The sequence below is a fragment of the Lepisosteus oculatus genome, chromosome 8, assembly GCF_040954835.1.
Source record: "Lepisosteus oculatus isolate fLepOcu1 chromosome 8, fLepOcu1.hap2, whole genome shotgun sequence".
Classification (NCBI taxonomy): domain Eukaryota; kingdom Metazoa; phylum Chordata; class Actinopteri; order Semionotiformes; family Lepisosteidae; genus Lepisosteus; species Lepisosteus oculatus.
Window position 1 is genome coordinate 10,137,393 of NC_090703.1, and position 25,318 is coordinate 10,162,710.

Genomic DNA, 25,318 nt, shown 5'->3' on the forward strand with positions numbered 1-25,318 from the left:
TGCCAAGATTAATATTACTGATGACATCAAGGACAGGCCCTGTCATACTGGTTAGGTTCACTAAGACACGACAAATAGAAGTCAGGACTTGCAAATGTGGAAAGAAGACTGACTGCACATAGTCACAAATCTATTAATAGTTCAGATGCTTTCTTGTTACTTTAAGATACACATAACCCATTTTCGGTGGTGAGAGTATCTCTCATTTTCTCATTTTACTGATGTTGACACAAAGTGAATAGTTTGGGTTTTTTTAAAGCTTTTCCCGAACTAGCTCCTCCACTCTTTGTCCATGTGTAACTAACCTCATGAATGAGTCCCTGAGATGTGGTCTTGGAGGTTTAAGGTCTGAAGCAAAAAACAAAACACCGGATTCTCACTTTCCCAACAGCTTTTTCTCACAAAAGTCTGGAACAGATATTGCATTACGAGGAAACACAGCACTGACCCCCACACCCTGGTCCTCTGTACTCAGCCCTTGTGGACGGAGAGCCCAGCGTGTGACCAATCCAGACAGCCATCAGAAGGCATGTACTCACTAGCACTAGTGCAAAACAGAGTAAAAAGGGAGGCCATTCGTCCTGTCTAGATTCTTGAATATTGCGTCTCTCTTGTGCAAACAAGGCCCAGATGTGATGGACATCAGTTCATCTTGCCCACCTGGCTCTCAGTTTCCTGGTATACCAAGAAGTCCACTGCCAGTCTTCTTGAAAGCTACCAGTGGCTCAGCCTCCACAACCCTCTTTGACAGGTTTCTACAAGTGCAATCACTTTGTACAAATGTAAAGCATTCCTCTATCAAATATCTCAATAGTGCACATCATAAATGTGGTCTATAATATTTAGATATTTTTTCCCATTTTGGATTTGAATTCTTGTCAACTTGCTCACAAAAGCTACTGACATACTTCTGCTTCCTGATAACGACCCACAGTCGTTCCTCAACGTTCCAGTTTAATCAGCCAGTGCTCTGGTCTTAGTAGGTCAAAGCTATAGACCCTTTTATAGGCTGCAAAATACCAGAAAAATTATGATTGTAGTTTTTCTGCCACTCTTACTGTATACCCACTCTGAGCAGGAGACGAGTGAGCTGTTGTCTTCTTTCGGTAATTCTTCATACTCTTTGGAAAATTCCTGATTTTTTTTTGTATTGAAACTGACTTATCCCAGCATAAGCCTGGGGTGTGATCCTGACCGATCCCAATCCAGCCCAGCTCTCATAGATGCCCTGATCACACGCTCCTGCAGGGGCTCGGCGGCAGACAAGGGGTCCACAGTGAGTCCCCTCTGTGTCCACGCCTCACGTCTGCCCTTTAAACGGTGCTGCAACCATGGTGTATAATTGCAAAAACTCTAGGGCTCGCAGGGCGATAACTAGATAAAGGATGAGCTCAAGAATGCAGTTTAAAACCCCTTCCGTGTTCAAATGTTACTCAAGGGATTGATTACAAAGAAAACAGATCTGCACATCTCATGTCGGTCGTAAAGTGACCAAACCACTCACAAAAGACAAAAGAACCCCAGTCAAAACCAGCATCCGGTGGTGCAGTGATTGGAGTTCTGGACTCGCCACCTCGAAGTTTGTGGGTTCGAATTGCAGGTGAGGAATGGGGTACCTTGGTGGAGTGGCTCCGGTGAAGATACCCAGCTATGCTAATGGAAGTTGCTCTGGATAATAGTGTCAAAAAACGTAGTAATTATATTTTAGTATTTCACTAAAATACAGTTTCCAGGAATGAACATCTATAAAGCTCTTGGGTCTGAGTAGCAAAACTGGGAGTTTTTTTGGGGGGAAAAAAGAGAAGGAAAAGATAAAGAGGCAATCGCTCCTCTTTGTGATCAGGAACGTATGTGCTCAGGCGGTTTATGCCAGAAACAAGTGGAACTACTGGAAGTAGCAGTGGAGTTGCTACCAGGAAAGATAGGTGATGTTAGGGTGAGATGGGGGTTGTGTCACCATATCAGAACTCAGAAATGGGCTCTTAATCCCTCCCCTGCCCGTCTAATCAGTCTTAGCGCTCCCCCCCGCCTCCCTGTGCAGCCCTCTGTGCGCGCCGTGATGTCACCGTTAATCCCCCTGCCTGGTTATCAGGCAGGCTGCAGTGCTGGCAGGAGGGGGGGCGCAGTGGACTGGTGAGCCCATCGCTCAGCCACGCTGCACCAGGAGTGGTGTGCCAGACAGCCCGCTTCACTCCTGCTGCAAAACCAGCACAGTCCTGCAAGCCGCTCAGGGCAGGTGGGTGACCTTGAGCAGGAGCTCGGAAACGAATGCAGTCGCGGACGGCACTATTCAAGAAGGACGTCTCTCTGTGGTTTTGTTGAGTTCTATCCAAAACTGCACACCATAACTTGCAAACCTGGGTTCCACAGCGTTGCTCAGGCTGCTCTGCAGCGTCTCTTCATAGGGCAGCCCTGCTGAGTGGTCCAGAGGCTTTGACCAGCTCTGTCTTGCAACCCTGGTTGATTTTTGCAAATGTCCTCTTTCCTCAAAACAGGATGGCTCTAATTGTTCTTGGACATTGTACTGCACCAGCTGTGATGGAAAAGTTATAACGCTGTATTTGAGATCATCCATAATGGGCAAATGCATTCCAGTAGTCACACGTATTGCACTCTGGACACCCTATCATCCTATAGTCCATCTTAACTGCACTGTGCCTGTTTCCTGTTCCTGGCATTGGCTTCCTGGTCAGGACTGGAGGCTCCCCATCCTTCTTTCATCTCCTGCTTGCATCCTCTGCCCAGAGATACCACGAAAGACTGGGTGAATGCAGTGTCCTCCTGGGGTTCTATTTGTAGGAAAGGCCTTGCGGTGATGTTGTTCATGGCCTATCTACCCCGGTGCAGTGTTCATGCTGCAGCACGTCTCCTCCTCTGGTGACCACAGAAATAAATAATGCTAAGGAGCCATCCTGAGTGGATCAGATGAATCTGGGACATTAGTCCAGTGGTTTGTCCGATCAACTCCTATGCTCCACACCTCTTCAGCTCAGGAAAGACCAGGTGTTTAAAGCCATAGGAGTCCCCAAAGAGGCTAAGCAGTGGAAAGTCCTTGGTGTTGTGCTCTGGAGTCTTCGGTTTACCACTCCCTGTGCCTCATTAGGGTCACAGTCATGCCCACAGCCTGCAAGGAAGAGGACATCTCAGAAGGACACATGATTAGAGGGTTGGTTTCACTTTGGACAGCTGTTACCTAATTTACAGAATATATTTAGGAGTGCCTGTAGTGTAGCATTACTGTAAGAAGGAGTTGTTGACTGTGCAACATTCAAGCAGTACTGATTGCTTCAAACCCAGAAGGTTGTCAAAGTCAGGGGATCCTCAAAAAGAAAACTAAAATTATTCAGAGTGGGGAGTCAGAAACACACGTTTGCACATGTGTGTGCACTCCTGGAGCTTTCGGACAGCGTGTATCTGTGCCAGCCTGTATGAGCAGCCCTGCAAAGTCACATGAGCAGGGATCAGCAAGCCCCTCTCCGTAATCAAGAGACCTTTATCGCCAGGGCTCGTCGGACGACGGGAATTACCCAAATGGACAAAGCCCTGGCTCCATATGGCGTAGGGCTATTAGAGAATATTAGAGGGCTGTAAAGCGCAATGGTATTAAATTCATTATCTTTGCAGATAGCCTGCACTGGGAAAGGGAGATGATGTGTAAGAGCGAGGATTAAATGGGAGAGTGAAGGGGACAGAACAGCAAGCAGTGTGTGTGTGTGTGTGTGTGTGTGTGGGGGGGTGTCTATCTCCGTGTGTGTCAAGGTGTTACCTCCTGTGCTGAACCATAGCTATACCACAACAGCCCTTTTCTGCCAACAAGCTCAAAAGTGTCAACTCTGTCTCAAAAAGTGTCTTTTTGGCAATGAGCATGAAGGATGTGTGTTTTATCAACGAGGAAAATGATTGTAGCCTGCTTTCCATGGAATGATCATTTCTAACGAAAACAGAACAGATAAGTATTGCTGTCCTTAAGAGCTGAAAAGCTGTGGGCCTGGGAAGACCGTCCAGCAGTCTGCACTTGGCCCTGGCTCACCCAGGCGTCGGCCTGCAGGTGGGATCCTTCTATCAACCTTCAGTGCAGGGAATCTGGGATGCAGAAACGGGGATGGGCACAAGCAGTGGGAGAGGACAGACAGGATGTGATAGGAGGGGGTCTCGAGGAGCAATGCTGTGAATGCAGGTAAAGAGTTTGTGGAAGATGTGATTCGTTCACCAGCTGGTGCCTGAGAGACCTGCTGATACTGTATACGCAGCAGAGGTCACAGAGACAAGAGTCTGGGCCTGCAGTCCCCTTCAGTGAACTGGGCGTCTCCGTCCCCCTTCAATTCCAAGTGTTTACTGTGGCATCACGGTAACAGCAGCATGAAATGAAGCCATGGCGCAGACCAGGCACAGTAAAAGCACAGCGAAACCGAGAGGGGTATGCTAAACCAAGAAAGAAACCACGGGGAAGGCGAAATAAATCTGAAGCGTAATCGTGGCAAATCCAGGAGGAAAAGGTAATAAATACCATGCATGTTTACTGTGATAATCTTTCCTAAAAGTCTCCCTGTGATCCCCGAGCTGGACATTATCAGAGGGATTCTCCTGCTTGCAGGAGAGCTCTTGCCACTGGGACACAGCGTCCTTCACAGGGGTAATCTACTGGATTTTCCAGAAACGTGTTACAGCCTCTCTGCGCCATTCTCATTCTGTCCCCTGCTTGCCACCATATGCTTTCTATCAGTTATAATCTCCACCCAAATACCCTGCAAACCAGGGAAAATCCACTAATACCCCTTTAAAACCTCCAGACCATCGAGAAATAACAGACACAATCCCACTTTTGCATGCAGACAGAACAGCACATGTCCACACAAACACAGGCGCACTCGGAATGCATCTTGTGCACAAAACGCACGTTTCTTATGCATCCGTTTCACCTAGATACACAATTGCACAAACCTGTGGAAACAGGTATGTCAGGACCGTAAACTAAGACCATTGCCATCAAACATGCCTGCCCCACATCTGAAATATTGTGCACTTTGGCTATGAAATAGTTTCTCAATATATTAAATATGTTAATCTATTGAAAACGTGAATTATTGAATTATTAACAGATTATTGAAGATCCTCATCGGCGCTGATCAAGTCAACCAAAGACCTCCAGAATCGACAGTGAAACGCACACCAGAATACATCAGTGGAAACTAGGAAGGAGTGTATTTAATTTACAGACCAGGAGGTATTACTTAACTCAATGAGTTGTGGGAGTAGGGAACAAGCTTCCTTTGCCATGTTGTTGAAGCTGATACTCTAGCTTTTTGTGAGAAATGGCTGAATGAGGACCTTGGATCAATTTGCTATAAGAATCCAAATGAGCCTTCAAAATGCCTTCCTCTTGTTTGTACCCTTTCTGGTGATGCTGGTATATACAAGATGTTGTGTATATGGACATGGTCTTTTAAACAGATCCTTTATTGTTAAATTCTTCAAAGCAAGGTAATAGGAATGAAGCCTTTTGTAATAGGAAGTGGCTGCCTCTTTGGGGGGTTTGAATCATTTTTAAATGAAACATCTAGAAACAAAATTAAAAAAGAAAGCAGAGCAAAAAAAAAAGAAACAATGCATTACAGAACCATCATGCAGTCTTGTAAAATAGCCCAGAGCTACTGCACGTAACAAGGGCAAATTAAAATCAGAAGATTCAATTTCTGAAAACAACAGGACCTAAAGATAAAATTTGAATTTAAATTACAGCAAAAGCCACCCCCTCAAATTATTTTCCATCGTATTTGTTATGGCGATTCGGAACTGACTGCGATGACAAAGTTGATGTGAACCACCCCCTCCCCGGCGATACGGGCTAATCCTAAACCGAGCGGGAGAGGCACCGAGGAAAACACCCGGGATAGAGGGAACGTCAGAAGGAGAGAGGCTCACACTTTTACTGGCGCAGCGTGCTTTCCAAGTGGGAGCAATCAATTCACTCATTTAAACTGATCAAGATTTAATTAACACAACACTCCGCAATTACTCTGTAATTAAAGTAATTTGGCCCCCTCGTTGTGCCGTGGATGTCACGGCACAGCTGCTCCTGAACCGCGCGAGAGGGGGAACGAGGGAACGAGGAGGGGAGAGAGCTGGGAAGGAAGAGGAGACGGAATTAAAGCCGAGGAGAAAGGGGAAACGGGACAGTAGGAGAGGGAATTCTGAGATCTCCCCTGATCAGGAGTCGGACTCTTTGCCAAACATCACGGTTTTCACATAGTCAGCATTCTGTGGAATCCAGTGAGCTGCATCACCCTGAGATTAAATGTCCACTAAGAGACAAGTTCCTGGACTTTCACTGGGATTATTCCAGAGAAAATGTTCAATACGTGAAGAAAATGCTTCCCCAGATAACCTGGCATTTATACGAACGTTCACATGTTGCCCCAGTACACTGTTTGGGCAGTTGAGTTAGTTAAAAACATGTAAGTAAATGACAGCATTTATGTCTCAAACACCTTTTTTTCCATTAAGGAGTGAAGAAAAGGAGGAGGACAGAGTGGACAAAAATAAGACTTCTTCTCCCAAACGTCTGCTCCCTGTACAGTGGTCTTGTCTTGGGAAGTGAAGCAGAATGAATTCACCACAGAGCGAATTTCAACGCGTTGCCCTCACGGCTGACCGCAGGACAGCCAGCGGTTATTAGGTGCTCGGTTCAGGATGTGACCAGTGCCCTCCCTGCTTCTCTGCACTGGAGAGGAAAGGAAATCTAGAATTCGAGAGGCTTTGTCGCCTCTGTCCTCTCACAGGTTTCTGATTCTCCTCTGACCACGTAGTATCAACGTCTACATTCACCGTCGACTGTGCGAAACACAGAATCCCAGAGGGTCCAGAATCAAACACTGGAAACTCCCGGCATATTGAGACTTGAAAGATTGTTGCATTCTCAAATTTCTTCTCAATGAACAAGTCAGCGTGGTGCTCTATGGTGGAGTGTTTGTCTGGGAAACAGCAGTTGAAATAATTTGTATGATTCTTACATAATGTGTATAATCCACAGGACACAAAGAAAGAAGGGTATTTGTCTCTATAGCCACATATTAGCATCTTAAACCAGTTCCTGAAAGGCCTAGGGTCATCTTGATCAGACATATAGAACAATAATCTTAAGTGCTTTCACAACTGGCCACAGCCAGGTCAGAGGTGTTCCATCTGTTTACCTAATGAAATAATGAGACCAAGTATGTTACCGAGAGCACATGTAGAGCAAAACCAAAAAAACTAGAGAGACCGGGCCCACCAGGAACTAAATCCTGACTCTCCAGTCTTAAGCAGCAGTTGAAGGGCTGGGAGGGCTCAGTCTTGGCGAATGGCAGGAGACAGGCGATGACGGCCTGTGGCAGGGAGCCCAGCTCCTGGAACATTCCAGCTCTTTCCTGGCTCCTCATTCCACAGGTAAAAAAAAAAAAGAAATCACCCCCAATAACCCTTCAGCGGAGCCGAGCCGGTTTGAATTTTCTAACATAAAATGCGAAATGAAGATTAAAAAAAAACAACGTACGGAGGTGAAACATTCATTAAAGAAAAAAAAGGCGTCACGTCTGCCAGCCATAAGCTTTGAAGTCGCAACATTGATAAACAAATAAACGAGTAAACAAACGCGTTTATTTTTATTTGCCCTTAATGTGGAACTGCACAAGATCGGGGAGAAGGCAGGCGTTTGAGAGTGAAAGATGGGTTCAATTTAACGCCGAGTGTGAAATCAAATTTAATATTTAATATTCATACAGCTGTGCTGAGCGCGTTACGTTTTTACCGCGCTAAAAATGATCAATTATACCATGAAAGCTATTATACAGCGAGCAGAGCCCCGCTGCTGCTCGAATCAAGGAAAAAAAGGGGGGGGGAGAGGAGAATTAAAAGGCTTTCAAAGACCTTCTCCTTGTTTGCGGAGGTGCGTTTTCATATTGGACAGAGAAACAAGGACCTCCGACTACCGCGTTTCAAGCTGAAGGAGGTAAGCGAAACTTCAGTAACGGGTGGAGATAATTAATGAGACATTTTCAGCGGCAAACAGTGACTAATTGTACAAGATAGATATTGCTGAGAATTAATAACATTCATCCAACGCTTGCCACGATCCCCTACCAGTTCAATTTGCCGGGAGATTAAAATTACTGCCAAGTTGACTACATTAAAACGGAGACATACATGCGGTTGTTGTGTGTGTGTGTGCGCGCGCGGGTGCGAGTGCGAGCGCGTGAGTTTTTATTTTATTTAAGAAGAAAAAACTATCTCTTATTTACAGCCTGCGATATGCATATCATTTCTCTCAGAAGCTCGTGGTGTGACCAAGGAAATTACAGAGATTACCGCGCGCCAGTGAAGGTATCCTATTGACAGTCGCGCGCACAGCCCCCAGCCACCTGTGGCATTTCGCCAGCGGGAGGGGGGACGGTGTGTGTGTGTGGGGGGGGGGGTCGTCTACGCGGGGTCAGATAGCGAAGTGAGCAGAAATCACCAAAGAAAGGGAAACAAAATCAAATACAGCCAGATGAAGGTTTAATTACTGAGCTGCGCCCCCACTGGGAAACGACTCGAGTTCTTCGTTTTGTTCCAGCCTAGTCCCAGGTTTGTGCACGCTGCTCAGCCCAGTCCCGCCAGTCCACACGCACGCCACTGTAGAGTCCAGTGCCCGCCCGTGACTTGCAGCGGCCTCACCGAGCGCCCTGCCCAGGAAGTGTGAGACGGGCTGCTGTCACGATCACTGTCCTGTGGCTGTTCCCCCAGTCTGCGCTGTCGGCCCTGGGATTACAGCTGCCAAAAGCAGCCCCCTCAGCCCTCTTCTGCGCCTGCTCCTCCACACTGCTGTACGATTAGACCCAGACCCAGACTGAGCGTGTGGGAGAGAGAGGGAGACAGGGGAATTCACAGGACAGTGTTCCTGTTGAAGGCTTTGCCTCACCTGCAGAAACAAGCCGACGTCTCCCATCCAGGTGCCTCTCAGCTCCAGGTCTTTGATCCCCGTACTGACTGCAGGTGATGGACGACACAAATCCCAACAATCGCTGTCAGGCCTGTTACAGAAAGAGCAGCCTGCCCCTCTCCCCCTCTGCCTGAGCTAGTGACACATGATGGACGCCTGATGGACTGCTGGCTCTGAGCCTCCATCGCGAGCAGTCAGGTGAGCGGCACTCCGCTGAAGGAACAGCCTGCCTTCCTGTCAGAGAGAGAGAGATGTTTCAGCTTTGTCAGATCACAGTTCTCACACATTCCACAATCCAGCATAATCATTTCAACACTTTATCGCCATAACAACTGGGAGTGTGCATGGAGTTTGCTTAGACCCCAGCCGCCTACCAGAGGGAAGCAAAGTGAACAGAGGCTGGCCAGGGTCTTTAGAGCTGTGTGTTTCAGTCCACAGAGGGAACGTATATCCTACTGGTCATGGCCTCCTAATTATCCCCTCTCTGAACAGGCCTCATCACTCTGTTCTCCTCCACACTGAGAGCTGATGTGTGGTGAGAATATCGGTGCACTATGGCTGCCGTCGCATCATCCAGGTGGGGCTGCACATTGGTGGTGGTGGTGGGATTCCCCATTACCTGTAAAGAGCTTGGAGTGGAGTGAAGAGGGCAGAAGGCTCTATAAGAGTAAGGAATTATTATTATTATTATTATTATTATTATTATTATTATTATTATTATTATTATTATTAAAGGTTTGAAAGGGAATGTACACTACTCTCTCAGGCTGCTTCTTGTCCAGGACAGACATGTTGCCAAACCGCACAGTGATGCAGAAGGTCAGAACACTCACCATGACAGATGTGTAGGAAGGGGTCATTGCTTCCTGTGACACTCCTAATGTCTTGAACTGCCTCAGAAAGAAACAGCCTCTAGGGAGTTTAATAATAACAACACTAACACTTTTCACCCCAGAGCACTTGACAGGTCAGAGGGGCCCCATGTCCCAGCAGGTCAGGTAGAGGGGAGCGAAGAGCTACTGGTCCTACTGGTCCACCAGCCCCAGGCTGTCCTTACAGGAGGCTCTCTGCTTCTCCTCCTGTCGCTCCGGGTCCAGCTGCAGACAGAACCACCAGGGCGGAGAACTACTGAGGAGAGGAGGAGCACACAGCCAGCATGACAGGCACAGGAAATGAGCCACGTTCACAAACCTCTCAGGAACTGTTTTAAATGAGATTAGGAACTCATTTCATTCTATGCTGTACGAACCGGTCTGACAGTGTGCCGGAGGCGTTCAGTGCTGGAGCCGAACGTCTGAGCAACGACCTTTGACCTCATAACCTGATTACTCCTTCATGGGAACGCACAGCAATTCCATTTATGTAATTCGCTGTGTTTTAACATTTTATTTATTGATTTTCCCCCCCTTTTACTATGCAGTTATATATATATCCGTTGGCAGAAAGTGGCCTGTTTTTCCTTTTCTCTGTGAAAGGTTAGCACCCCGAATTTGTATGGCGTCCAGACTGGCTTTTCCGTGACGTCGCTCTCGTTATTCATAGATTCCTCGCAAGCTGTTCTAGCGGTTTCGCTAGAACGTTGTGAAATCATGCTACTGTATGATAACAGTACAACACGTTTTTTTTTTCTGCGCTTAAAGATTCATTTACTATGGCAGACGTCTACAAGGGTCTTCAGTATCGAGTTCAGCGTCTGGCTGTGCTGGGTCGGGCGGAGCTACACCGGCAGAAGCCCGGGCCTCCTGTCGTATCCAATTCAGTATCACCTGGAAATCTGTACCCCCGGAATGCGCACACGTTCCACAAAACCCTCCGCGATACTTGGCGATACAGGCAGCTCCTGCCTTTATTTTTCCGCCTGTGCTTCTTAGAATCGGGATTAAAAAAAAAGGAACCTGTTGTTTGTGTGTGTTTATATCGGTTTCTCGGTGCATTTGATGCGATTGCTAGGGATTAGAGGAACGTAAAAAAATACCGCCACCACTTGAATGAAAGCTAAAATTATGTTTACACAAGACAGGGGAGCCCGAAAGAAGTGACACAAAGCCTGTGTGCATCTTTGGTCCTTATGTGGTACATACAAATAATTGTGTATGTGGAGGACGAGAACAATCATGCGTCGCTGACGAAACGGATTGCGCATTTCGCAGACGGATACAGATTTCCAGGAGATACTGAACGGGATGAGACACCTGTTCTCCATTGAGCCCCCGGCTTCTTCCTGACCGTCTGTGCGATGTCCACCCCAGGCCCGAACGCGCCGTAAGGCTGCTTACACTACTGGTAATACCATCTCAGCATTGTGAACAAAGTGGAATTTCACCCCTATTTCTTGACATTATAAACGTTAACCGAGTAGTATTGATCAATAGGGCGTCGGGAAAACCGATGGCATGCAAGCGCGTAGTTTTGTTGCAAATAAAAAAATCGAAATCGGTCCCAATGCCTGTCACCTCCCAAAGTTAGCAGGCAGAACTGCGCCAGGTGAAAACCGGAAAGTCAGCGGAGATATTCGGGGGATGCGTGTGAAAGTGAGTTCTGGCTAGTATTTGTCTCCATCTAGTGTGTTTCTTGCAAATTACGCGTTTCAGGTTTTTTTTTTCCGATCATGAAGAACAAAGCCATTCTGTTTGGCCGTAGCAGGGCTAGTTGCCTTATTATTTCCTACAATACGATTCATTTAATATTTCCGCACAGAAAAACGGGAATACACACGACGTTTCTGACTCGGGAAAGGGTTTTGGCTCGCTGTGTTTCGATCGCATTTGTCAGTTTCTCCCCCGTGAAGTTCGGGTTGTGGCGAGACTGTCAAAGCAACGCTAGAAACGAATATATCGTAGCGCTCCCGAAGGAGACTGGCGGGCAGCCTGAGCCCGAGACTCTGAAGCCCTCAATTTTGCACTCATTTTCCCTTTCCCCGTCCTCTTTAAACAGGGGGTCCCCTTTCGCGTGTCCCGCATTCAGCACCGGGCTGGGCAGCTGGCTCTGCTACGCTCTCTCTTCTCGCTTTGCTGCCGTCCCTCCTTTACCTCAGTGGCTAGCACGCCCGGGTAGCGAGCCCCTGCTCCAGCCTCCCGCCCCTCTTGTTACACCGCTGCCCGTGCAGGGAGACATTAAGGAGGACCGCCACAGATGAACTGCCACGGGGAGAGAAACTGTAGCAACAGACCCCGTTAATAAAAAAAAAAGTGATTTCTTAATAGCAAAAAAGTTAACAACATTCACTCGGAAATATTGTCGACATGGCATCTTCAAGCGCAGGAGCCAGTACAGGCCACTCTTGTCACAGAGTCTCTTCCTGGTGGAAATACAAATAAACGCTCGGAATAATTACACATCGAGGAGAGGGCTCCTGTTGGCACTGGGGAATGCAGCCGGCCTACATTGTAGAGAGACCTTAGGCCTTAAAAAGTTTTTCTCAAGTCGGCAAGGTTGGTCTTGGACTTTAAAATATATGCAGCTATATTACAGCAAAGTTACCTAAATTCTACAGTCGAAGCAGAAATGATGCAATTTACTAGCAATCCTTCTCTAGTAGAGTAAAATTACCAGAGCCGCTTCAAGACTTTCAAGAGAGCGCCACAAGAGGGAGTCCAAGCTCTCTGTTAATTAAGACGCTACCGAATAAAGTCTTGAGCTCTTTCTCACCGGTCTGCAGTGCCAGTCGGGACCGCTAGTGGGAGCTCCTGCTAAGTTTCTTCGCAAATCTCGGTACAGCCTCCAACAATTCACAGCAGAAGAAGTTACTCTGGTCTCAAACCACCTCCGATATGTCCCAGCCTCTTAGGTGCTCAGAAATGTGGCATGACCTATAACGAACAAGACCACGATGGAGAAAGTGTACGTATTTTTCCCTTTCCAGGAGTGCAGTGCTTTCTTCAGTACCAGTTACCTATTAAAATAAATTTCCATTGTCTCCAGTACCAGAAGTGCCAGATGAGAGTCTCAGTTCAGCTCCTTTGAGAAATCCTATACATAGCGCTCATTGCAAAATATTAAACACAGAGCCTCGTTCTTTTTGCTCTGTCTTCTCTTGAGTCACTAAGCACACACATCTGAATTAAGGAAATAGACAAAGAGGAGGATATGTGGTCAATGAAGTATCCCTCTGTGCATGAATACGTTTGATTAAAAAGGACTACATTACCCCAGTCTCTAAGCTCCAAAAAAGCTTTCTAAGGCCAACAACATATTTGGCCATACTCTTAAGAAATGAGGTAGCAAATAATCAAGTCTTAAATAAAAAAAAAACACACCTCCACATAGTCTCTTAAAACACTAAAATGTCTTCTGTACCTTTCTGTTTTTTTTTTCTTTGGCTGACACACTGGAGAACCCCGATCAAGATTCAATTACTGCTTCTTTAAAATACATTATAAACCAGATTATGGACTTGTAATTTGTACCGACTTGGATGGAGAATGAAAGAATAATTTATTGATAAAATCTGACAGCAAATATTTCTCCAGAGGAAATTAAAAGGTTGGCTTTTTGACACAATGCAGCAGTTTCGCCTTTTGCAGTAAGAAAAGGAAGCAATGTTTTTAATTATTCAGACATCCCACTTTTTAGCCTTTCTGATTTATGTACTGCTCTACTTAAGAGCTTCAGGAACATTAAAACTAGACCGTCTCCATTTTCCACAGTCATAGAGTCATAGTGACAGTAAAGCCTGGGTGTTTATCCAACAGATCTGAACAAAGTCCGAGGTTAAGTATCCAAGCAAAAGGAACCTCCTCTCTCTACAGAACTTGACTATAAAAACAAGCGTTTTTCATTGGTTACTGGCATCTCATGTTCCAGGAGGAAAATGTGATTATATCCAGATTATGCTGCAAAACAGCTCAGTGGTCTCTGTACTACTACTCCATACTAGGTTTTAAGAAGAAATATACAATTATAAATTCATCCAACAGCAGCAAGAAGCTCCTCACTTTTCTGTGGTATCCCATGGCACAAGTTTTACAGTAAGATCTCCTTTGTTTTTTTACGTAGAGGAAGCAGGAGTGCGTTTAAACTAATTCAATGTGGGAAGCAGTCAGTGACCATGTCAAAGGCACAGGAGTTTCATTCCAAGCCCACTGCTGCCTCGTATGTTGAATAAACTAGCCTCTGGTGTGTGCTTTTATCTAATCCTGTCAAAAAATGAGGTCTTCACAACTGGGAAAGTGGTCCTGATAACTTACAGCAGTTACAGGTCTACTCTTGAACCTGTAAAGGTTTGCTTTACCGGTTATCTTTAACAATTTCTCTCCATCTGACCTACAGTACTATGTAACGAGGCTGTTGGTGCGTAACAGCTAGCATTTTACCCAGGTGCGTGCTGCACTTGAGTGGGTCCTCTTCTGCGTGTCAAGAGCTTTGGACATCTCTGGAATGAAAATCGCTAAATAAATGCAGGCAATTGCTGGTTCGATATCTTCTTTTTCACGGAAGATATGCTCGATCCCCCACTAGAGAGCACGCGGGGTTTCCACATCATCCAAGATGTCCACATGGAGCACCTACCCGCGACCATCTTCCAGTGCTTCCCCCCGTCTCCTCAAAGACATTAAAACAACCACACGCTTTCCTTTTCTGCCTTTATTTAGTAAAGTAGGCTGTTAGGGCGGCCGAGCACCCCGTGAGTGTACAAAGGTTAAGAACGGAAAGAGAACCCCGGCACCGATCTTCTCCCGCGGGTCAATCGGTGAATCAGGCATGCCGACTGGGAGACGCCCCGAGTGCTGGAGCTCCACTCGGGGAGGTGCAGCGCTGCCATCCCTCCTGGTGTTATCCCGTTCCTCATTTTTTGAATTCACTTGGATGACTCATCTATCATACCGATTGCACTTAACCCCCCGAATTCAGTTCTGGTTTCAGAATCGTTGTTTTTTTTTTTTATCAGTGTTACGACAAGCACAGTGAAAAGCGAGTCTTCCCCTTACGGGCCGCCGCGGTGGCGTCCCGCATTTCCCCAGGTCTTTGCACCTCGGAGATGGCAGCCGGCGAGGCCAAGAGCAGCTGCTGCCCCTGCTCTCCTCTCTCCGCCCGAGGGGCTCCAGCAGTCCGTGGGGGAAAGGGGGAGGCTGCTGGGTTGCACTGGGCCCCTGCAGCGCCCAACCAGCCAGGCTGTGCTCACATGCACAGCGCCCACGTTCGCCCTCCCCTTTAACACAAGATACACATTCAATTCGAAGCACACAGCCCTGTGGTGGCGGCATCTGGCAGCACACACACACCAATCCATTTTAGTTCCAGTGAATGCCTTGTGGGCAACTCCAGTCCTCAGAAACCAAGGCTTTACACACGTTTTTAATTTACCTATGGGTAAAGCCTTGGGAGAGCTGGCCTCTCTAAGCCCTTATAAGGAATCTGTTCAATTAAGTAATGGAGTTGGGGGAAAAAAAAACAGTGCACGGCCACCACTGTATCAGTATGCCACGCAATATAAATTTCTCTTGTGAAACTTGGCTGCCTGCGTTTTTGCAAAATATTCTCCCCTACGAGAGGATGCCGCTTGAGGGAAATGTCAGCAACATTAATGATTTTCTGCACATCTTTAGCGCATATACTACTCATCGGTACAATCCCAGGGGCAGTCAAAACTCCTAGGGCGAAAAGAAAAGTGGTTTGTGCATCCCTGGTTTTTAAGTAGTCCTAACTCTCAGGATGCCACAAGAGCACAGCCCCTGTGAAGTGTTAAAAGCTGAGGTGCAGGCCTGTCTGAGATACCCGACTGGAACAGACAGCCTCATCACACCTGTTTCCTGCAGGCAGGGAGCACCTGTGCACGAGGAACCCCCTTGTGGATAGTCCACATGTTTTGGTGGATGCAGCTTCTGACAGTAAAAGGCTGCAGCCCTACATCTTCAGGCACTCTGCGTTTTTAAAATCTGCACTAGCTTCAGGCATATCAGACACCGGTAGCCAAATTCAGTTGGAGATGTGGACCACCAGTTCTTTGTGCGAACTGTGCAGCTGTAAAAACCGTTCAATGCACAGAAAAGTTTTAAGGTTTTCTTCACTGCCTCACAGTCCCTGTTGATCTGCAGAACATTACAGGTGACCAGCACCTTCTTTCTTAAAAGATCAAACACTTAACTGCAATTCCGACACCCCTTCCATTTACTTATGTTCTTCTTTGAAAATATTATTCTGTCGAGCACTGTTTGTGAAGGTGAGCAATCCAGGTTAAATAACCAGTTTGGCTGAACCGGTATGGTTAAGGACATGCCACCTTAACTAAGCTTAATAAGTACAGAAGTGGTCTAATTTAAAATCAGCTCATGACACAGCTTCTGGAAAACGACAAATATTTATCTCCCCATGTTCCGTGACCTAATCTAATAATGTCATCCTTTATTACCGTGTATGTAAGTGGTACCATCTGTCAGCACAGTAAATCAGCAAGAAAACAGCCATTCCAGGGTTGACAAAAGCCTTTGGTTTTCATCAAAGCAGAGCACAGCGAAGTAAAGACAGCTGTTTACACTGGGAGATGCTCTGCTGGGATCATTAGTGTTTTTTTCTGTTCACAAGAACGGTTGTGGATTCTTAACAGTCACAAAAGGAACTGGCTCCTAAAAATCTGCTCCTGCTTGCTTATCTGTCGAGTACAGCTCTACCTCGGCAAGTTCACTAACCTAATGGAATGTCTAGCAGTCCATTCAAAAGACCCAGGCTGCTTCTCCCTGAAACATACAACAACAAAGTTGGCAGAAACTCTTTTGGCCTTCATGGGATATGGGAGTGAGAAAAGTTTTATTTAGAACAGTTTGGAAGTATGGCCAAAACACAATGCAAATTTTAGACTGGAGAAACGAGGTGTACATATGAACATGAAGGAAGGCATGCACGCATGTCTGTGTGGGTAACCCAATATGCAAGGTTTTTGACTCTCCAAAAGCAATTTGGAAGAGAACATTCAGAACCAGAGCCCCTCCGATCACTGTGGTGTTTAAATACAATCAGCAAATTGTTCAACTGACCCTGACAATTATCACATAAATAAAGGAGAAACACCCCACCTTGGCTGAACAGCCCTAGTTTACAGTAAGAGTGAATACTGCTCAAGATTTACTGCTGAAGTGAAACCCGTCAGTGCTCATTAAATCCATCATTGCTACATTACACTTTAGGGGAATGAACTGTTCTCTTGGTCATTATCAACTGCAATAACACATATATGGTGGAACATGCTTTGTCACAGCATATTGTGGAGTTTAAAAGTGATTCTATATAAAGCAACAGCATTCTGGTCAGCTGTGCCAAAGCCTGTCCTTTCCTAAAGCACTGGAAATGAAGAGGGTGCATATACATCCTCTGTACACAGCCCTCAACCACACAGACACATGCAGCCACACATGCATAGAGAGATGAAAGCACATGCTCAGAGGAGTATACAAGATAAAATATATTAACATCCTTTAAATTATAAAACTGTACAAGGGCCTCTGTGTAGTAAAATATTCAATAGGAAGAACAAGAAAAATCTTGTGAGCTTTACTGATGGACGTGTAAAAACAGTTTTTAAATATCTCTTCATAAAAACTCCCCATTTGATTAAAATAGCTCATTTTTATCGTGTAAAAATATCTTTCCCAGGTCCAGACTGGAGCGCCAGGCTCTGGTTTATATCTTTAAATGGAGTCTTGACCAAGGGTTGGTCTAAACCACATGTCCATTGCCTTCTCCAACCAGGGGCTCTCACTCAGTTTCTCCGCAGGGCCAGTGGAGAAGATGCTTCTTACCTAGTTCACGTGCCAACACGGAAAACAACAGGATGACAGGGATAAGGGCAGATTTAACCTTCGTGTATATTGTTGCTGCAATCGGAAATGCCTTCCATCTATATCAGATATTTGGCGAAAAATCGGAGAAAAATCAATTAGCAAAAGCTTAGCATGAAGACAAACCACTATGGGTCTGGACACGAGATGCGGTCAAAGCTATAAACAATCCTAGCTGATTGATAAAACTGAGATAAATCTGATCCCTGGGATACCCATCGTCTCTTTTGTCAAGCAGCAGCCCAGCTACCTGACCTGGGCACAAGCCCTGATAACTCTGCAATAACCCAAAAACCACCAGCCTACACCAGCACAGCTCCAGGACAGGAATCTCCGAGCGCCAGGCCACAGGAGCCTTACTGATCCCGGCTCACTCCAGGGCTGGGGCAGAAACGTGTGGCCACCGAGGTCACCCATTAGCTTATCAGTGTTCCATGGACAAAGTAGGCTGAATTCTCACAAAAAGCCTGAAGAGCCCGATATCTGAAAGGCATGATCATCTACTCTAAATCCATCAGCTTCAGTAAAATGAGTTTTATGAGGATGAATTCTACGTGGCACTGAGGCAGGGTGGTAAGCACAGTATCACAGCTCCTGGGTTCGATTTTGGCGTCAGATGTCTGCCTCTCTGCCTGGAGTTTACATGGGGTTGCAGAACAGGGTCTGGTGTGCTGTGGTCTTTTCCGAGAACTGGCTTTGCGATTGTAAATGGATGCAAGGCGTTTTGAGAAAGCCCTGAAAAGGCCTGTGAAAAAGCAGCACAGGTTAACAGCACTGTGCACATGAGAGGTAAAGAGGGCAGAGACAACGGAGATCCACAGATTTGCCCCATTTGCTGGGCCGGTGCTCGGGAACCCACAACTGGAGCATCACTGGTCACAAGAGCCCTGATCCGATGCCTCTTCTGGGCGAGCCGTCATCCTGGCAGCAGGCTGCGGTCAGGGTCCATGAGACTTACTAGGGGGAGCAGCTTACAAGCAGCACCTCAGCCCGTGGAACCTTACCGACAGATTCCCCGTTTCCGGATAGTAAAAAAAGAAAAGAAAACGGAGGTCAGAAGCTTCACAGTGTATCCACTCCACCTCGCCCTGCTCCCCCATTCCATGGGAGCGCTGCGTGTGCCGGCTCAGTCAATGGGACCCTGGAAGATGAGCTTGGCACAGCCCTGAGAAGGGCTGAGCTGCGTGGCACAGAAGGGGCAGGCCGCATGGAAGGCGTGCGTGCCATGAGGCAGGGGGATCTCCGACCAGTACTTGGCCGACTTCTCCGAGCAGACGTGTCCGCAGGGCACGAAAGCGTGAGTCGGGGCCCCCGTGTCCACATAGAAAGCGGGCTCGGAGCCCAGCCACAGGGGCACGTAGGGCCCCACTGCGCGGCACATGGGGCACTCCCGCTGGGCGTTGGGTTCGTGCTCGGAGCGATGGCCCCAGTTGTGGTACCCGTGCACGTGGCCACAGGCCAGGTACACCCAGGGCTGCTTGTCCTCCAGGGAGCCCAGGTCGCGGCTGCGCTGCATGCTGGGGAAGGCCAGGGTGTTGAGGCCCACGGGGCACTGGGGCCGGGCCGCGTTGATCTCCTGCCGCAGCGCCTCGATGTGCTTCTGCGTGGGCGTGTGGAAGAGCCCGTCCGCCGTGCGCCACAGCAGGGTGGCGCCGCACAGGTCCACCAGAGAGCCGTCCTGCAGCACGTTGCTCTCGCTCTCCACCTGCAGGGGGCACAACCCGCACACGGCTCAGGGCGAGCGAGCTCACAGGCCCCCCCCGTCAGCCGGCAGGGACGTCTCCATCTGTCCCCGGCCCGGCGCAAGGCAAAGTTCCATCAGAAAAACCAAGTGTTTGATGCATACAAAAAGACCACTCGCAGCTGTGAACTTCATGCAGAACAAAAAACAACGGAAGGACAGGACCGAATTTTAGTCAAGGTTTTAAAAACGGTCGCTGACTCAGAATAAATGATTGGACTCGACAAAGCCTTGGTGTGGCCTAAGAATAAGCAACACCACTTATTTTGCTACTGACCGGTCAGTTAGAGAGTTAAATGCATCGCCAGCAAAATACTTTCAAGCAGCCTTGTCACTCAAGAGTATTTTTATAAAGCATCTAACAGGAAAGGTCTATGACACTCTCAAAAATAACCACCTAAAGGAAAGAAGACCAGAAAAATAAACAACCCCTTTAATTATTAAGGTTTTCCATTCTACCCTTGAAGGTTTAAAGTTGTGCCTCACCTCTAGTGCAATGTCTTTAGAAGATGCCCCCCTTTCTCCAGAACTTCTCCTGATCTGATTGAGCCTATTTCTAGTTTCTGCCTCCCCACGACTATGCCCCTCGACGAGACAAGTCGGCAAGATGCTAGGTTTAAGTACAGCAGGCCGCATGAAGGATCTTTCAATGTCCATTAGAAACGTGCTGTAGCCCCTCCTGTTGGTATCCCGAACGGAAGGACAGGCAGTTGTGAACAAAGCCTTCCCCCACACCCACGCCCCTCTTCACCCCCCCCCCCCCGCTCACAAGCCCCCTTTCCCTGGTGGACTGACCAGCTTGCCGCGGGTCTGCGCCGAGCGGGTCTCCCGCAGCGTGTAGACGTCGCCGCACACGGAGATCTCCCTCCACACGCCAGGCTTGGAGTCCTCGGTGAAGCCGCCGCGCGGGTGCATCACCAGCACGCCGTTGGTGGTCAGCCCGTCCATGTGGCCGTCGGGGTTCTTCCACTTGGCCGCCTTCTCCTGCGGGGCAGAGGGGCGGTCGTCAGGGGGGGGGCGGGCGTGGGAACGCAGCGGGACCGTGCCCAGGAAGGGCAAAGCTTAGAGATTTGCCGTTTCCATATCAGATCGGCATCAACTATTCAACCAAGGCACCCCCCACAACCACCATTAGATGTCGCCGGTAAATCCATTTTATTAAAAACGTTCAGACATTTTAATCAAGCACCATGCACCCCACCACCCTTCACATCCTCCTCCTGTCACTGGACCTTCACGCCTCATGCTGAAAGCACACCCGTACTCGGACATGTACCCGTACTGGTACTGGTACCCATACTGGTACTCGGACATGTACCCGTACTGGTACTGGTACCCATACTGGTACCCGTACCCGTACCCGTACCCGTACCCGTACCCGTACAGAAACGCACTGACCCCCAGGAAGATGTTCTTGGAAGAGTCGAAGCCTGCAGCGTAGATCCTGGCGGTGTAGGGAGGGCTGCGCTCGCACACCACGCGGCAGGCGAACCGGGAGATCGTGCTCTGAGTGATGGGGGCATCTTCAGCCCCCTGGCCCCCCGACACCGTGTCCGTCACCACAAAGTCAATGGGGCTCTCGGTGGAGCGGCCAATCTGCAGCAGAGCAGAGAGGGAGAATTCTGTAAGAAAGGCACTAGACCAAAATAATGAGCCAAATGCAGGACGCAGGGGAAACGGAAGGTAATGTATTTTTAACTCCCGTCTTTCGGATTGTGCAACCCTGAATTTTTGGACAGTTGCACGCATTAGCTGTTACGGATGTTGACTTTTAAAAGATCTTTCTGCAAAATGTCAGGAGTTGCAGTGCAAGGCAAAGAAAACGCTACTGCAAAGCAACACCAAGTCTCCCTAGATGCCAATTCAACACCTAAATCATTCATCTATACATTATTTATAATAGTATTAAAGAGCATCATTAAGAGGATAAGGTAGGTTCATTTATTTGTCATAAGACAGAGAATTTCCTCTGTCTTTCCGTGATGTTTACACTTTTTGATTACCTGGAACATGTCTGTGTCCTTATCATGGCAATACTCCACCACCACAGTCTGGTTCCGAGACAGCGTGTAGGAGATGCTGTGCTGCCCCCTGCAGTTCACCGCCTGGAACAACAAAATATGAGCACAATTGCTTGCAAAACCGGTAGAAACGAGATGAATAATCAGAGTATCAGACTGAACAACATGGCTCCTTCCATTTCTCCAGGACCTTTGGCTAGTGGCAAAGCCTATATTTGACCAAAGATTCATAATACACAATGTTAGCAAATTCTAATTACTCCGACGAGGCATTATGCATCTAAAAACACTGCGCCTCACTTGGCACAATGCAGTTTAGACCCATCTGAGTCTGGGTCCTGATACTACCACCTTTCTGCAGAGACAAAAACAGGTTAGATTAATTTAGAAATGTAGGACTAGAAATGATGTCTTGTAATAAATATTTATTCAGAAATTCAGCTGATTCAGGTCATAAACTCCTCAAGTGACAGAAAGACTTAGTGAAATGTGCCTGGCAGGCTGTCAAGAATTGACAATTTATCAAAGACTAGGGAAGGAAATAAAAGACATTTTGACACAGAGCATGGGTCTCGATCACCGCAGTGACAGAAGAACCTTTTTTCTTGCATTGACAATCCATGTGGTGGCTTCCTGGCTTCCTGGTTTTATAAGCACACTCATACACAAGTCCTCCAGATTTCAATCAAAAACAAATTGACAATAATAATAATCCGCTCTTTCAAAGTACCATGGAACCACTTAGCGGCCTCCAAAACCTTCTTAGGGGTGTAACAGAGGGTGACAAACATGTAATTCATTAGTAGCATGCATCATCTTGGTTGAGGTCAGGGAGACATAATGGTCATTGACATAAAGATGTTGGGAGAAATAAAAGCAATAAAAATAATCACAAAAACCTCAATCTATCCCTTTCTATTTACATTCCAGCTTGCGCTGGAAATCTCCAGCTAAGTGTCAAAAACTACCATTCAACGTGGTCTTCATGCCCAGGTAGTGTGGCTGCTTCTGAGAATGAACCATATAAAGAGGCAACTTGAAATTTGCTAAACTGCCACTGAATGATAACTGTTACCACATCTTAAGAAAAGATTAAACGAAAACTGAGCTTTTTGGACATGCTCATCAGCATTATGTTTGGTGTATAAAATGTGAAGCTCATGTTGAGAAAACACTCAATCCCACAGTAAAATATTACTAGGGTCTGTTATGTTTTGGGGTTATTTTCCTTCCGATGATGCTCAAGCTCTTAAGAAAGGAGGAATCATGAACTTTGACATTCTGGCCAAACATCTGGTTCCCTGTCCCAAGAAGCTCAAGCTTGTCCAAACCTCGACAATGATTCCAACAACACACACATCCAAACCTACAAATAGGTAACAACACATAAAAAATAACCCAAAACATGGAGGAATAGTCAAAATTCCCTCTTTTGAAAGTGCCAGAAGCTCACAGCATACTATAGGCAGCAGTGTAAGCCCTGCCAGGGAAGGATTTACAAAATACTGACTTCAGCAGTGTGAATAAATGCAACCCTTTTGCTTTCTTGACTTAAATTTAAATATTAGTTTGCTATGTTTACAGCATACTTTTTTTAGTTTTTTTTAAAAGCTCATGCAATCACAAAACCTGTTATGTTTTCATCAGGAGTATGAATAACTATGGAGGTCAATGCAATAATAGCCATGGGAAAAGCTGCACTCAGCGCTGCCTGGGCAATGATGTTTTTAAATTACACTAGTACTTCCAAGTAAAAATATTTATCAGAACAAAATGTACTGCACTGTGTTAACCATTTCACAATATGTATCATAATTAAAGTGCTATTTACCTTTGACTTTCCAACAGGGACTGACATCTGTGTTTGCGAGAGGCAGTTGGCATGAGCAGTGCTAATTTTTCCACTTACCGGCAGGAAATAATAATGTGTGTTAAAGTGGGTCGGATCGGCTACACTGTGCTTTCACTAGGGACTGGCAGAGCGCGCGTCATGAAGCTTTGACTGCTTATTTACCAGAACCACAGCCCGATGAGGAGAAGCGTCAGAGTGAAAAGCACAATATTTCTATTCTTCCAGACTTGACACTACTTGGTCAGGGGGCGGTGTGTGTCCCTAACACAGGGAGGCTTGAGGCAGATGGTGGAATGGGTGCCTGCCTTTGTGTGTGTTTGTGTTTGGGGGGGGTTGGCTCAGCTGTGGTACTCCATGTTGTTAATTAACCACCCCCTGCACAGTGGGACAACACTCTCTTGCCACTGACAAAGCCTTCAGAAGTAAGGGAACAGACCATATGACCATGATCAATAGGCCCACTCGCCAGCCCGAAGACCCTGCAGGGCACAGCTCTGTCTCTCCCCATGTGCTGGGCCGGGGTTCAGCCAGAAACACAGTGGCCAGAAGGGCAGGGTCTAGAGGCTCCTTGCCTGTACTTCCAGCCACTCGCTACAACAATCTGCCGAGCACTACAACAAGCCAGGAGGTTACCAACAGATTGCAACATCCTTTACCCTCCAATGCCTTACGGGTTTCCAAAGCACCAGCTATGAATATTTAACCCACACATCATCATTACATTTTATAATACGGGGTACAAAAGCACACCACAAAGAAATAGTAGGTAGGAGCACAGCAAAAGCACTACCGGAAAACTTCAGTCCGCATACTATAGCGCACTGCTAGTAAAAACTAAAATTCAGCTTCTACACTCTCCATCAAGACTCCTCCTCCCCTTGACTCTTTATCTATGCTGAACCCTACTGCTGTAAAAGGACATAGAGGGGCAACTTTTCTATGCCTCATTCAGCACAGAAAAGTAAAGATACATTTAGCATCTTAATAAATCAGTGTAAAGGCCAGAAGTCAAACCCTTTTCTAATTAATTTCTTTCAGATTGATTATTCAGTAATTGTAGTTGACCAGTGAACAAAATCATACAAATAATCAGCGTAATCGGGGACCGCTAGTGTAGAGGCGATGGGCGGGAGTGAGCACGTACTTGTCGGAGAGGAGCAAGAGGCAGGCTGCCCTAAGCCCCGGCAGTTCTAACAAATTTGCAGACCAGATGGCTACATGGAGGAGGCTCCAAAGCTCATAGTAGTTACATAACGGGATCAGTATACTAGGCAATAGAGATGTCACTGTACTATATAATGCACAGATCTTCTCTCTATCTGACCATGGTTATGTGCAGACAAAGCCAACCCCCCTGGGATGTAATGAACAGTGAGGGCTGCCTGATCTCAAAGGGATCAGCAAACCCCTGCTCCTGGAGCTTCACTGATAGTGCGACCGCCCTCAAACTATCAAATCAGCATCCTCTCTTCACCCTCACCGACACCGAGGCACAGCAGTCCAGTCAAGACAGCAACACAAAGCCTCTTCGAATTTCCGGTTTTGAATGAGGGCTTCTCGCGGGCCGCGTGTGGCCTGAGGTGGGTGCACCTGTGCACCGAGACCAAGGGGGAGAGGCAGGGATCCAAATAAATAAGAGGAGAGTTAGGAGCAACAGAGACAGAGAAAAAGGAGACTAGAAAGTCTGCCTTTGGGGCTCGGAAGAGGAACTCTGCATGCCTGAAGGTATGGGAAAGGCCTTTTAGCTGGGATCAGGCAGGAGATTAGAGAGGGAAGTAAAGACTGTCTGCCCCTCATCAGAGGGATCACAGGGGCTCCTTATTAATACGCATGAGACTCTGCACTGCCCGAGAGCCACGATCAGCCGGCCCACCACTGCTGCTGCTGTCAAGCGAAAAAAAAACGGAAGAAGAAAGTCTTTTCCACTCATTATCTGAAACATAGCAGAGAGACCATATCCTCTAGGAAGCCAATGCG

The 25,318-nt window shown here is 47.1% G+C and overlaps 1 protein-coding gene across 1 annotated transcript in view; it reads right to left on the reverse strand.

The window, feature by feature from the left end:
• Positions 1-14,524: 14,524 nt before the first annotated feature.
• The window catches only part of peli2 (pellino E3 ubiquitin protein ligase family member 2), a 31,074-nt gene continuing 20,280 nt past the window's right edge, over positions 14,525-25,318 (reverse strand). Inside the window, exons 3-6 of the mRNA XM_006632222.3 lie at positions 21,472-21,573; positions 20,867-21,064; positions 20,264-20,452; positions 14,525-19,432 (exon numbers count right to left, since the gene is read on the reverse strand). Of these exons, the coding sequence (XP_006632285.1) occupies positions 18,854-19,432; positions 20,264-20,452; positions 20,867-21,064; positions 21,472-21,573 (1,068 nt within the window). The 3' untranslated portion in view covers positions 14,525-18,853. The remainder of the gene's footprint in view (positions 19,433-20,263; positions 20,453-20,866; positions 21,065-21,471; positions 21,574-25,318) is intronic.